General features: G+C 35.2%; 1 protein-coding gene and 1 long non-coding RNA gene across 2 annotated transcripts in view; both read right to left on the bottom strand.

Annotated features, from left to right (window-relative positions):
• Positions 1-779: 779 nt before the first annotated feature.
• LOC125850450 (stress enhanced protein 2, chloroplastic) lies at positions 780-2,342 on the bottom strand. Its single transcript, XM_049530299.1, has 2 exons — positions 1,975-2,342; positions 780-1,253 (listed from the first exon to the last, which is right to left on the bottom strand). Exons 1-2 carry the CDS (start codon positions 2,287-2,289, stop codon positions 981-983), a joined length of 588 nt encoding a protein of 195 aa, XP_049386256.1. The 5' UTR covers positions 2,290-2,342; the 3' UTR covers positions 780-980.
• Positions 2,343-4,054: 1,712 nt separating this feature from the next.
• Positions 4,055-15,109, bottom strand: part of LOC125850451 (uncharacterized) — a 20,910-nt gene continuing 9,855 nt past the window's right edge. Inside the window, exon 3 of the long non-coding RNA XR_007444804.1 lies at positions 4,055-4,352. This is a non-coding gene — a long non-coding RNA (uncharacterized LOC125850451). The remainder of the gene's footprint in view (positions 4,353-15,109) is intronic.

Here is a 15,109-nt window from a genome sequence, read left to right as displayed (position 1 = left end):
TTGGGTGTCAACACCCCCTGGCCTGCCTTTCGAATGAAACAATTATGAAATATCTGGGCCGGGTCTTGGGTCAAACAACCGGATCTTCAAACTCAGCCCCGCTTGCTTGCCCGGAAGAGGAAGTGATCCCTCGACACTAAAAACAAAAATTTCAGAGAGAAGTTAAGAACACAAAATCCCTAAATGAGATAGCAAATAGTTCCTTAGAAAAAATATAAATAAAGAGATACTAAATAAAATAAGAATAAAAATAAATAGATTAATAAATCGCTGAGAGAAGGCGGCCTCTCTCGAGAAAGATGGCCCAATTTCTCTTCTTTCTTTTTGATTTCAGCTTATCAAGAAAATTAGAATATATACTATACTTAACATAATGGGACTTAGAATATCTTTTCTCTCAATTTTTTCACCACAAAAAAATAATTCAAAACATAATATTTCTCATCTTTCTACAACATAAGGAAGAAAACATCATTTATGTAAGAGTAGAATGTAAAATGTTGAAATTAAAGAATTGTCAAATTAAAAAAAAATATTCTTTTTAAATAGATTTTATAAAAAATATAAGATAAACAAATTAAAATAGAGAAGTATATATATAATTAGCAAGTTAATTTCCGAAATTGAAATGTACAACATCATGTCTTAAAGAGAACAACACATTCTCTCCATAAATCTGAAATAAATAATATACATAAAGTGAAAAATACTTGAATCACAATGAAAGACGATAACAACTTATTCATATTGCCATTTTCACTTAGCTTGTGGCCTCCTTCTCTTTTGATGGTTTATATATTATTGTACTAAAACTTTCTTTATAATAATAATAATAATATCTTTTAACTATATATATGATATCTATTTACAACATATATATTAACTAACCAAGGTCCTAATGAAACACATTGTACTTGAAACATTAGATAATAAAATCAACTACTTAAGTATATCACTTCCTTTTTTCCAATATTTGAGGTCTAGGTATCATCAGTCCAATCGTCGATGTTGTCGTTTTCATAAAACAAGCCATCGACGATTTGATCGATGAAGGAATCGATGAAGGTGTTGCAACCAAGGGTGAAAATTCGGCCAACACGGGTGCGAGAACTCGAAGACCAAGCAAAAAGAGCAGCACAAGCCACGGCACCAATACAAACCCCAGCAGCTTCAGCTATTCCTTGAAAATCAGTCTTTCTGAATACTGAATTTCCAGTCACAACTTCCATAGACACTGTTGCTGCAAACACAATCTGGAGACAAAAATTAACTAAGAATATTCTACACTTTTATGTGATCTATAAAACTTTTTTTTATAGAGTACATCATTAAGAATTATTTTATTACTAATGCCTTTTAATCGGCTATTGCACCTCATAATTATTTTTCGAGTTATAATTACCATATTTGACATGAAAGTAACATGTGTTACCATAAAATTTATATGAATTATTTTTCTTTTCAATCCGTTCAAAAAAATGATATATTTAAAAATAATTTATAGTCACAAAAATATATTTATTTATGAGTTATTTTATAACACAATTTTTTTTTTTATAAGAAAATCTAAAATTTTGTATTAAATCAAACTAACACATAAATTTAAAGTAGTTCTTTTTTACCCACTACAACAAAAATAACTTATAACAACAATATATATGTTGATTTATAATGAGTGTTAAAACATTTAACAATATTAGTTAATTGTCATTCGATCTAATATTATCGTTATAGGGTTCGTTTGAAAAAATACTCATATTACCTCTAAAAACATGTTTAGAATAATTCAACTATTTTTTTTGACCTCTCTACATACTCAAATTCAATATTTTAGAATTGAAGGTGAGAAATGTTATCATACAAGAAAATCTTTCTTATCAAGTGTAAAAGAATAAAAAAAAAGCTTGTTCTAGTTAATATTTTATTTAAGGACATATTAAGGAAAAAATCAGAAAATTGAGGAAGTTAAATTACCATGGCAAGTCGACCAGATATAATTTCAAAATCATGACTCTTCTTAGAGCTTTCAATATACTCCGATAGCGTTGCGAAAAAAGGCGAAACCTCATTATCTTCACCATTAAAACCTCCGTTCTTCGTCTTGATCACTCCGACAGGATCCGACCCGAATGATCTTAAAGTAGTCAATCTAGGCTGCAACATGATTTTCCCATTCTCCTGCCCCGGTTCTGACACTCTCAACTTCTGAACCGGCATAAAACCGGACGGTTCAGGCTTCTGAGTTTGTGGTTTAAGTTCACAGAAAACCGGTCCAGCTCTCAAGGCCATTGACGAATCTAAGAGATGATTCCTGAAAAGTGGGAGAGAGAGAAAATGTTTGAGAAAAGTGGGGTTATTTTTATATGCATGGAATAATATTATGGAGAGTTTTAATTTAACTCAAATGGTCCTATAACTTTGAGGCTCTTCTATTTTGGTCCTTATTGTATTACTGTCGATGAATTATTCAGGTTGGTTTGGCTTTTCATTTAAATTTATGTACTAAATCAAATTAACATAAAGTTGATTTTTTAGATTTTGATTTTTGTAGGTTCATTCAATTTTCTCAACAGTTATACTTTGATTGAAAAAGAAATCAATTAAGAAGGTTTTTTTTTCCTTATAATTCGTGTGATTTAGTGCAATATTTGAAGTTTTCAATTGGAGAGACATCTAATACCATTAGCATAAAATGTATTATTATATATATATTTTTAATGGCATTTTCAAGACATTTAAATAAATAAAATCGAAATAATAAAATGTATAACGACATGATTGATCTCCAAAATATTATATTAAAAAAATATATCAAAAAACTCAAGACAGTCCAAATATGAAATAATATATCTTAATATTTCAATTAGTTTAAAATGATATTCCGCTTGGGAATTTTATCAATTGGACTAAAAATTACACATCCCTAAACTTGAGTGGACCATTTTGTAAAAAGAGTCATGTTAGGGGGGGGGGGGGGGGGGGNTAAGGAGATTTAACATAAGTAAATAAATGAATGAGTAATTAAAAAGGATTTGACATTTACTATTGAAATATAAAAAATAATTTAGTTATATATAAATTGTATATTTTTTAATTGGCTCTGCCTCTACATTAGATGGTGTGCTTTGTTTTTTTATTATCCATATTCGATTAAATTCAAATTTGTATCAAAATATTTTATATATTAAAGAATTCAAATTTCTAATTTCTAATTAAATATAAAATATAGTACTTATCCGTTTACCACAATTCATATTCAATGAATTGCTTTGTTAGCGAAAGTGATTGTGGTTTTGGAATTGCATGGGAATGGGGCCTGGGGCAGAGGCGTATTCAGGACTGCGGGATGATGGGTGCATTGTTACAAAAAGGTTGATCTAAAATATAAATTTGATCGGTTGGACATTTAGGTTCTTATTACTGAAAAACCGTTAAAATTAATATTATAGGTCCAAAACTAATTAAAATGTCAAAAGTGTTACCAATAACCATTTAGAGAGGTGTTATCTAATTTTACAAACAAAAATAAAGCAAGATGAATATAAAATTCAAATTTCTAACCTCACGTAGAGAGGTGCACCCAGTCATCATCGCATTATATGATACTCTGAATATGGGTTCACACATCTATATTTCAATATTTTTCAAAAATATAACACTACTATATATGATCTCGGGAGGGGAGCATGGGTTCATGTGAACCCGGTGACCCCTCCTTGGATACGCCTTTGGCCTGGGGGAATGTATATGCACCGTGGGACCTTCGAGCCTGGGTGAACAAAGTTTGCGGTGGAGTGACAAATACTCTTTTATCTTTAATTAAGATATTTCGAGTTTGTGTCTCTTTGAATACGAAGTCACCTTTATTAAGGAACTTCAAATTTAATCGGTCTCCAATGTCGCTACTGAACACCGGTGCCAAGTGGGAAAAAGAGTCTTGGTGTCTCGAATGGCTAGTTTTATATTTATATACACTGCTTTTGTTACAAAAATTGGACAATATAATGAAGAAAAAAAATGTTAAAGTATGGAAGAATCGAATTTTCTTTAGAAACAAATACTATAGGTATATAAATTGAGAAAAATACAAGTAAACTTTTTCAGAATATAACAAACTCAATATTTATATTTGTAGATTTATTTTAACCACTCCATTTAAGAAAACTTTATTTATAGATTTTTCTTTATTTATTAAATTTTATAATAAGTCAAATTACATAACATAAATCAGGACGATATGAGTAATTAATAATTCAACCAGTCTTAGGAGAAGCTGGTTTCACTGGAGGTGTTGCTGTTTTAGCTCTTGTTTCATGTAACACTGGTCCTTGTGTGTTTCCTGTTTCATTTCCCTGTAATATTTCAAGAAAATGATCTTTATTAGCTACAAAATTATATTGCATGAAAAAGGATGTGTTTTTTTTATCCATACATCTTAGACATATTATTATCAATTTTTATGACATAATTTTATTTGTTTTTAGTTCGTTAAAAAGTGACATTTTTAATATTTAGCTTGCGTTTCAACATATAATATGAAGTCATGAATTCAAATAGTGTTTGGACATGTAATTCGGGTTCATGATTTCGAATCTCAAATTTCCAAAATGCATGATTTGGAATTTTAAATCACGACTTCAAATCTTTTATATTGTAAAACCTGACCCATAAATTATATTATGTAAAATAAAATAAAATAGACTCATAAATTTTAAATTTGCCAAAAAAGACTCATACGTGAAGTGGTTTTTCTTACCATGTGATAAGATTATATTAAAGAATAACTTATTACTATTATTATTGATTAGTGGATCTTTATAAAACTATGTGTATTTAAAAGTTTATAAAAAGTATATGAATATTTGTGATTTATCAATTATTCATCATGTTTGAATATTTTGATATCTTGATTATGAATTATTGTTTGCTCATTTGGTAATATTGTATTAGCATTAGAAAAATTTTGATAATTTTCACAACTTGTGGGGTTTGCATGTTGTTTTCTTTTTTGGGTGAGAGGGGGGGGGGGGGGTGTTGATGTTCATGAGAAAAATATAACTTAAGATAATCAAATTACATGGCCAAATAAAACTTCAACTTTATATCAATCTGATTATTTATCACATGTCCAAATAGGCCCTTACCAATAATCTAGAAAATATTTTATTATTTTCCCATGTTTAGCTGGATAAATTTTTTGAAACATATGTTCTTGAAGAAAATAAGTTGCTTAAATATATAAATGAGGAAAATGTCTTCCTTTCAAGACAAAACCATTTCTATAACTAGCATTCTATATTTATTGTATCTGTAACGACCTGCTTCCGTCGTTATGGAAAAACCAATGGGAAAAGAATTTGGGTCAGAAAACTTTTGAGTAGTGACTTGGAAATTTCTAGCCTAGGCCAATCTTGGACGAAATTTGAGTTAGGTGAGGTCTAGGGAAATTTGGTAATAAATGGGCCGGGGTTTAATTATGAATTTGATCACATGAATGGATAGCCAAGACGTTAAAGAGCCTATACGGCTTTACGGAATCGAATTCGGGCGAGTAGAACTCCCAAAACTGATCTTGGCCCGATTTGAAGGTGTGTTGTGAAATGGGAGCTTGAACTCAAATTCTGAATTTTTGTTTCCGTGCAAGCCGCCGAGGCGAGATTAATCCTGCCAGGGCGGGGCCATTGTAGCGGGTTGGGGTCTGCTGTGGCGGGCCAGTCATGAAGTTAAGTCGGGAAAAACTCCAAAATTGTTATTTTCTGCAAAACTTCGTTCTTGAGAGCTAGGAGACGACCCAGGGTGATTCTTGATAGTTTTCCACGACTTCTATTGCTAAAGGTAAGGAAATTACTTCCTTAATCCGTATTTCGATTCTTAGGACTTAGAATCTTGGGTAAGTATCGTTGGCAGAGGGTTTTGGCCTGAAGTTTATGGTGGAAAAAACCCTAGTTGAATATTAAGATCTTGGGTTTGGCCTTTGATTGATAGTTTGATTATAATCTAAGTAAATTAGGCCTTGTTTATTGATCCTTGCGTTAATTACTTATATTTAGACCAAGAACAAGCGGAAAGAATCCGAAAAGGGAAGACTCGAGTGTCTTATGAGGATTCAAGCTTGGTTTCGAGGTAGGTGATGGTTCGATTTCCTGTTTGTGTGATATATACAAGATAATTGTTTCATTGTATGTGTGTGTATGTGAATCGTGAAATGTGAATCAAATCTAATGAAATGATTATGTGAGAACAACTACATGCCATGAATTGTTACTTGACCCCATGAGTATATGTATTATTCATTATAATGTGGTTGTAACTGTGGTTACATTGGATTAGGTGTCACATTCTGACACACTAACAGTTTGGGTATGGGTTTCATGAGAGAACCATTTGTTATCATTATGTTCATGTCTACTTGCCATTGATATTGGAAAATTATATGTTGCTCATGTAAAGGTAATTGAACTATGTATTCTGTATATGTGTGTTTATTGTGTTGTAATTTCCTGCTTGTATTTCGCTTACTGGAGTAGCCGTGTGATCCTACCAATACACTGTGGTTGTGTACTGATATTCCACTTGCTCATTCTTTGTTAAGTACAGGGCATCTTCAGGCGGCTACTGTTAGACCTCAGTTAGGAGATCACTGATTGAGACCGGATTCAAGGGTGAGCTAGTTCTTTCAGGTTGCCATGAGTCCTCTATTGTTTAGTCCATTCTTTTAGGACTTAGACTTTATAGTTAGATTTATTCATATGTTTAGTATCGGAGTTGCACCCCCTTTCCTTAGACTTGTTGATTGGTAGAGTTTTGGTACAACGTCTTTCAGGTTCTAGGGTTTGACTGTCGCAATAGTTTGTTTAATTGTTTATTTAAAACTTTTGGTGTTTATGAGAACTCTGTTTCTATTCAACATTTAAACCTGCTTCCGTATCTTTAAATATTTAGTTTTTCATTAACTTGCTTAGTTGGGTTGTAGTAATGGTTCTCCCACCGAAGGGTTAGTATGAGTGCCAATCACGACGGGTTGGGTCGTGACAAATTTGGTATCAAAGTCCCAGGTTCGTTGATCTCTTTGTACCAAAATGAGTCTAGTAGAGTTTTGCGGAACGGTACGGAGACGTCTGTACTTTTCTTCGAGAGGCTACAAGACTTTAGGAAATTTCTCTATCTTTCCTCTCTTCATGTTATGACTTGATTCCAATTGGTATCTGGTGATCCAACTTGGTATCTAATTCTCTTTCACTCTTCTATCCGCAGATGGTTAATACGCGATACAACGACGTCATGCCCGTAACCCCCATCAATAAGCCAGCTGAGGAGCCCGCAGTTAGAGGTCGCGGTCGAGGTAGGGTAGATGAAGATGAAGGGGTAGATGTCGACGCAGCATAGCACCCACCAGGAGTGTTGCCAAGTTGAAAATACTCCCAGGGAAGAGGCCCCTCCTGCGCCCCAAGAACATGTATTAGCGCAGCAGATCATGACTTTTCTGAAGGGATTGGTCGGCCCTGGAGTCCTTCCCACAGTGCAAGCGGCTCAACCCCTAACCAATCCCCCATTACTGTTAGTGTGTCCAAAGTGGGTGGAGCATTAGGCACTGAGGCCTTCTTCTGTCCCTTATTGGGTCCTGTGATGACTAGTACTAAGCATGAAATATTGACTAAATTTCTGAAATTGAAGTCGTATGTGTTCCATAGTTCTGAGAGTGAGGATGCCTATGAGTTCATTTTGGATTTCTATGAGAGGCCGTTCATAAGGTGGGCGATGAGGGAATCAGCGAGACCGTGGAGGCCAGGGAAATAGTAATACAAGTAGAGGAGCAATGCAACCAGGCAATGAGGTTGTCCGTCAAGATGACAAGGCTCAATATTATGCCTTTTCAAGCAAGATCGATGCAGAGACATCTGATGCGGTGATCACAGGTACTATTCTTGACTGTGACCGAATGACCACTGTTTTGTTTGATCCAGGTTCTACTTATTCATATGTGTTAGTTTAGGTTGCCTTAGTATTTGATGCAGTGTGTGATGTGCTTGAAGCCCCCATACATGTTTTTACCCCAGTTAGAGAGTCTGTCATAGTCACTCATGTGTATCGTGTTTGTCCTGTCTTGTTTATAGGTTTTCAGACTTGTACTGATTTGGTTATTCTGGATATGACTGACTTTGATATAATATTAGGCATGACTTGGTTGTCCCCCTATTATGATGTGCTTAATTGTAATACTAAGTTTGTGACTCTAGAGATCTCGGGTGGGGAAAAGTTAGAGTGGGAAGGGGTGTACAAGCCTAAGCCAGCTAAGGTTATATCTTTCATTCAGGCTAGGAAACTGGTAGGGCAGGGGTGTTTGGAATATTTGGCTCATATTCGGGATGTTGATGTTGAGTTTCCTGCCATTGAGTCTATTCCTATAGTTTCTGAATTCAAGGAAGTGTTTCCTACCGATTTGCCTGGTCTGCCTCATGAAAGAGATATAAATTTCTGCATTGACTTGGAACCGGGCACTCGCCCCATCTCCATTTCTCCTTATCGCATGACTCCGGCAGAATTGAGGGAGCTTAAAACTCAAATGTAGGAGCTTTTTGAAAAAGGTTTCATTTGTCCTAGTGTTTCCCTGTGGGTGCTCCTGTCTTATTTGTTAAGAAAAAGAATGGTAGTATGAGGATGTGCATAAACTATCGACAGTTGAATAGGGTCACCATTCAAAATAAGTGTTTGTTGCCTCGAATAGATAATTTGGTTGACCAGTTGCAGGGTGCATCGATTTTCTCTAAGATTGACCTAAGGTCTGGTTACCATCAACTGAAAATTAGGCCTGAGGATGTACCAAAAATGACATTCAGGATCCGCTATAGGCACTATGAATTTTTAATGATGTCGTTTGAGTTGACCAATGCGCCTGCAACCTTCATGAGTTTGATAAATGGTGTGTTCAAATCATTCCTGAATTCTTTTGTTATAGTCTTTATTGATGACATTTTGGTTTATTCTAAGAGCAATGAAGAGCATGTCGACCATCTTCATATTATTTTGGGTGTCCTTGGAAAACAGAAATTATATGCCAAATTCTCCAAGTGTGAGTTATGGTTGGATTCAGTTGCCTTTTTGGGGCATGTGGTTTCAAGGAAAGAGGTAATGGTAGATCCCCAAAAGATCGAAGCAGTTAAGAACTAGGTCCGACCTAGCTCTGTGACGGAAGTAAAGAGTTTCGTGGGACCACTATCTACTATCAAAGGTTTGTGAAAAATTTTGCTTTTATCGCCACACATTTAACAAGGCTAACCCAAAAGGAAGTGTCTTTCGATTGGACTGACAAATGTGAGGAGAGCTTCCAAAAGCTCATGACTCTTCTGACCACATCACATATTTTGGCATTACCGGTGGAAGGTAAAGATTTCATTATTTATTATGATGCTTCACATTTGGGTTTGGATGCTGTGTTGATGCAGGATAAGAATGTCATAGCTTATGCATCGCGATAGTTGAAGGTGCGTGAGAGAAACTATCCGACGCATGATTTGGAGTTGGCAGCGGTAATGCTTACCTTTAAGATCTGGCGGCATTACTTTTATGGTGTCAAGTGTCAGGTGTTTACTGATCATCGTAGTCTACAACATGTATTCACTCAAAGGGACTTGAATTTGAGACAGAGAAGGTTGATGGAGTTACTCAAGGATTATGATGTTGCCATCTAGTATCATCCGGGTAAGGCTAATATGGTGGCAAACGCACTAAGCCGAAAGACGGTAAGTATGGGTAGTATAGCTTGCTTGGGTGTGTCCAAGCGACCCTTGACCAAGGAGATTCAGACCTTGGAGTCTAAGTTCATACAGTTGGGCATATCAGAGAAAGGTGGGGTGTTAGCCAACATTGAGGTTAGACCCATATTTATTGAGGAGATCAAGGCCAAGCAGTTTGAGGATGAGAGTTTGAATGAGTTCAGAAAGAAGACATTGTCTGGTAAGGCACAAGATGTGGTTCTTGATGCGGGTGATGTGCTTAGTTTTAAGGGGAGAATTTGTGTTCCTCGAGTGAACAACTTGATTCAGAAGAGGTTGACAGAATCTCATGGTTTGCGGTATTCCATTCATCCGGGTGTGACCAAGGTGTACCGAGATTTGAAGCGACTTTATTGGTGGCCAAACATGAAGAATGGCATAACTGAGTTTGTGGCTAAGTGCCAAAACTGTCAGCAGGTAAAGTATGAGCACCAAAGGCCTGCAGGTTTGCTTCAGCGAATGTCAATCCATGAATGAGAGTGGGAGAGGATAGATATGGATTATGTGGTTGGTCTTCCCAAGACCTTGGGGGAAGTTTGATTTCATTAGGGTAGTGGTTGAGAGATTGACTAAGTCAGCCCACTTCATTCCAGTCAAAATAGACTATAATTCTCAGCAGTTGGCTAAGGTTTATTTGAAAAAGATAGCGAGGCTGCATGGGGTGCCCCTTTCTATCATCTCAGACCGTGGTACGCAGTTCACATCCAATTTTTGGGGAAAATTACATGAGGAGTTGGGCACTCAACTCGCTTTTAGCATAACTTTCCATTCACAGACGGACAAATAGTCAGAGAGAACAGTTAAAGTGTTAGAGGACATGTTGAGGGTATGTGTGATTGACTTGGAAGGGCATTGGGATATGTTCCTACCTTTGTGTGAGGTCTCCTATAATAACAGTTACCACTCCAGCATTGACATGACACCGTTCGAGGCACTTTATGGGAGCAGATGTAGATCACCCATATGGTGGTTTGAGACCGGAGATGTGAAACCCTTGGGGGTTGAATTAGTGAAAGTTGTTCAGGATAAGGTGAGAAGTATCCAAGCTAAGCTTCTAGTAGCTAAGAGTCGATAGAAAAAGTATGCAGACCGCAAGGTAATGGACATGACATTTCAGGCTGGTGAACAAGTTCTTCTAAAAATGTCACCCATGAAAGATGTGATGAGATTCGGCAAGAAGGGTAAGCTTAGTCCTCGCTACATCGGGCCATTTGAGATTCTTAATTGTGTAGGGCTAGTGACTTATAGGTTAGATTTACCGCCTAACCTATCTGAAGTGCATCCAGTGTTCCATGTGTCTATGTTGAAAAAGTATCATAGGGACGGAGATTACATCATAAAGTGGGACTCAGTTTTGTTAGACAAAGACCTTCAGTATGGGGAAGAACCGGTTGCAATTCTGGATCACGATGTCCGGAAGCTGAGAACCAATGAGATAAAGTCTGTGAAAGTTCAATGGAAGCATCGTCCAGTTGAGGAAGCTACTTGGGAAACCTAAAAGGACATTCGAGACAAGTATCCTTAGTTATTCAACAATTCAGGCACTACTCTACTCTTACCTTAGCCAATTTTTCCAAGTATATCACTTGGGGACGAGTAATGGGAAAATTGGTATCTATTGTAACTAGTTATTTTCGTCGTTATGGAAAAGCCAATAGGGAAAGAATTTAGGCAAGAAACTTTTGATAGTGACTTGAAAATTTCTAGCCTAAGCCAGTCTTGGATGAAATCTAAGTCAAGTGAGGTCTAGGGAAATATGGTAATGAATGGAGGGTTTAATTATGAATTTGATCACATAAGTAGATAGCCAAGACGTTAAGGAGCCTGTACAAATTTACGGAATTAAATTCAGGCGAGTAGAACTCCTGAAATTGATCTTGGCGTGAAAGAGTAGTTTTAAAACATTCCGGTTTGAAGATGTGTTGCGAAATCGGAGCTTGGAACTCAAATTCCAAGTTTTTGTCTCCGTGTAAGCCATCGGGGCGGGATAAATTCCGCCAGGGCGGGGACGTTGTGGCGGGCCAGTCACGAACTTAAGTTGAAAAAAACTTCAAAATCGTTATTTTCTGCGAAACTTCATTCTTGAGAGCTAGGAGACGACCCAGGGAGATTCTTGACAGCTTTTCATGCCTTCTAGTGCAAAAGGTAAGGAAATTACTCCATTAATCAGTATTTTGATTCCTAGGACTTAGAATCTTGGGTAATTATCGTTGGGAGAAGGTTTTGGCCTGAAGTTGATGGTGGGAAAAGTCCTAGTTGAATATTAGGATCTTGGGTTTATCCTTGGATTAATAGTTTGATTATAATTCGGGTAAATTAGGCCTTGTTTATTGATCCTTACGTTAATTACTTGTGTTTAGACCAAGAACAAGCGGAAATAATTTGGAAAAGGAAGGCTCAAGTGTCTTAGGAAGATTCAAGCTTGGTTTCGAGGTAGGTGATGGTTCGATTTCCTGTTGTGTGATATATGCATGATAATTGCTTCATTGTATGCATGTGTGTATGTGAATCGTGAAATGTGAATCGAATCTAATGAAATGATTATGTGCGAACAACTACATGTCATGAGCTGCTACTTGACCCTGTGACTATATGTATTATTCATTATAGTGTGGTTGTGATTGTGGTTGTGCTGATTGGATCAAGTGTCACGTTCCGACACATATATTGGATTGGGTGTCACATTCTGACACATACATTGGATTAGGTGTTACGTTCCGACACATACGTTGGATCAGGTGTCACGTTCCGACACACTAACAGTTTAGGTATAGGTTCCATGAGAGAACCACTTGTGATTATTATGTTCATGTCTACATGTCATTGATATTGGAAAATTATGTGTTGCTCCTGAAAAGCTAATTGAACTATGTAATCTGTATATGTGTGTTTACTGTGTTATAATTTCCTGCTTGTATTTCGCTTACTGGAGTAGCCGCGTGATCCTACCAGTACACTGTGGTTGTGTACTGATACTGCATTTGCTCATTCTTTGTTGAGTACAAGGCATATTCATGAGGCTACTGACGTACCTCAGTTAGGAGATCATTGATCGAGATCGAATTCAAGGATTAGCCAGTTCTTCCAGGCTACCATGGGTCCTCTATTGTTTATTCCATTCTTATAGTTAGATTTATTCATATGTTTAGTTCCGGGGTTGCACACCCTTTCCTTAGATTTGTTGATTGGTAGAGTTTTGATACAATGACTTTTAGGTTCTAGGGGTTGACTTCCGCAATAGTTTGTTTAATTGTTTATTTAAAACCTTTGGACACTACTAAAANTTCAAGGATTAGCCAGTTCTTCCAGGCTACCATGGGTCCTCTATTGTTTATTCCATTCTTATAGTTAGATTTATTCATATGTTTAGTTCCGGGGTTGCACACCCTTTCCTTAGATTTGTTGATTGGTAGAGTTTTGATACAATGACTTTTAGGTTCTAGGGGTTGACTTCCGCAATAGTTTGTTTAATTGTTTATTTAAAACCTTTGGACACTACTAAAAAACCAGTGAATATCGACCTAAAAATTTCCGACCTCAAATGGAGGTCGGTAATTTCCGACCTCTAGAGGTCGGTATTTACAAGTAGTCAGTTTTTATGCAAAATAAAGCGGGAAAATCAAATTCTAACCTCTGGAGGTCGGAATTTTTCCCGAAAAAAATGAATTACAATAAAAGCCGACCTCTTGATGTCGGTATTAAACAAATAACAAATAATATTGACTTCCGTATGTCGATAAAATTAAATAGTATGTAAAAAATAAATTAATATAAAATACCGACCTCATGAGGTCGATATTTTTTATATTTAATTGAGAAAATAATACCGACATCAAGAGGTCGGTTTTTGTTTCTGGGAAAAATTCCGACTTCTTGAGGTCGGAATTTGGTTATTTTGCATAAAAACCGACTTCTTGATGGTTATAATACTAACTTCCGAATGTCGGTAAAATTAAATAGTATGTAATTAAAATACCGACCTCATGAGGTCGGTATTTTTTCTAATTACTATTAATTAAAGTGACATCCGGAGGTCGGTATTTTTATTTCATCTATTACTTTTAAAAGCGACATCCGGAGGTCGGTATTTTTATTATTACTATTAAAAGCAACATCCGGAGGTCGGTTTGTTGTTCATTTTACACCTATAACAATTTTTGTATACTATGAAATTACGTTGATATGAAAACCGACAACAAGTAGTCGGTTTTTATGCAAAATAAAGCGAGAAAACCAAATTTCGACCTCAGGAGGTCGGAATTTTTCCCAAAAAATGAATTACAATAAAAACCGACCTCTTGATGTCGGTATTATTTTCTCAATTAAATAAAAAAAACAAAACTGAGAAATATTTTGATTTAATTTTATTTAAATCGTCTTCCGGAGGATGATTTTGTGTAATATAAAAAACAAAAAAATTATAATACCGACTTCTGGAAGTCGGTAAAATTAAATAGTATGTAATAAATTAATATTTTCAATTAACTTTAAATAAATTGTCTTCCGAATGACGGTAATTTATACAAGTTAAAAAATAATTTAATATAAAATACCGACCTCCCGATGTCAATATTATTTAATTAACATGAATACTTTTTAATGTGATACCGACCTCATGACGTCGGCATTTTTTTATTAAATCTAATTACTTTTAATAAAAGCGACATCCGGAGGTCGGTTTGTTTAAAATATTCCTATTAATAATCATAATTTTTCTATTGTGCATAATACTAAAATTTCATTTTACACCTACAATTAATTGTTCAAAATGTGTAACAATTTTGTATACTTCTATAAATAAAAAGTTAGAATTCATGGAATAAATAAAAAATATCTATAATCCATATTTAGAGTATGAAACTACGTTGATATGAATTAGAAGATAATTATACTTATATTTCTAGAGTAATGTACAAATTCTATCAGTCCTTCGTCTAATCATGAACTTAATATCTGATGTCATGAAGTAGAGGTGAAGAGCTAACATATAATCCATTCGAGTATGAAATGCGCGCGAGATCGATCTAATTGAATGGATGTTAAGTGTAGTGATCACCTTCTAATTATGATGACATATAAACGATACTTTATCGAAGTATAAAATACATTGATTAATTATATACTCCTCAAGTAGTTTAACAAATCAAGTCTTATATACTAGTGGTTTAGATATGAAATACATTATCAATTAAAGAAATATCGATGATCAATTCAAGGAGATTTATATATTAAATTTGATATTGATAAACTTTTGTTGATCAACAAAATTAAATTTATATAATTAGGAGTTATATAAATTTAAAAATTTATAAAATTAACTTGATCGATAAATTAAA

The sequence above is a fragment of the Solanum stenotomum genome, unplaced genomic scaffold (assembly GCF_019186545.1).
Source record: "Solanum stenotomum isolate F172 unplaced genomic scaffold, ASM1918654v1 scaffold17076, whole genome shotgun sequence".
NCBI lineage: Eukaryota > Viridiplantae > Streptophyta > Magnoliopsida > Solanales > Solanaceae > Solanum > Solanum stenotomum.
This window is presented reverse-complemented; position numbering and strand designations above follow the sequence as displayed.

Excerpts from the sequence above, each read along its gene's own strand:
- LOC125850450 (XM_049530299.1), bottom strand. The coding sequence starts at position 2,289 with ATGGCCTTGAGAGCTGGACCGGTTTTCTGTGAACTTAAACCACAAACT. Across the intron at positions 1,254-1,974 it reads TATCTGGTCGACTTGCCATG|ATTGTGTTTGCAGCAACAGT; the intron begins GTAATTTAACTT and ends TTTTGTCTCCAG.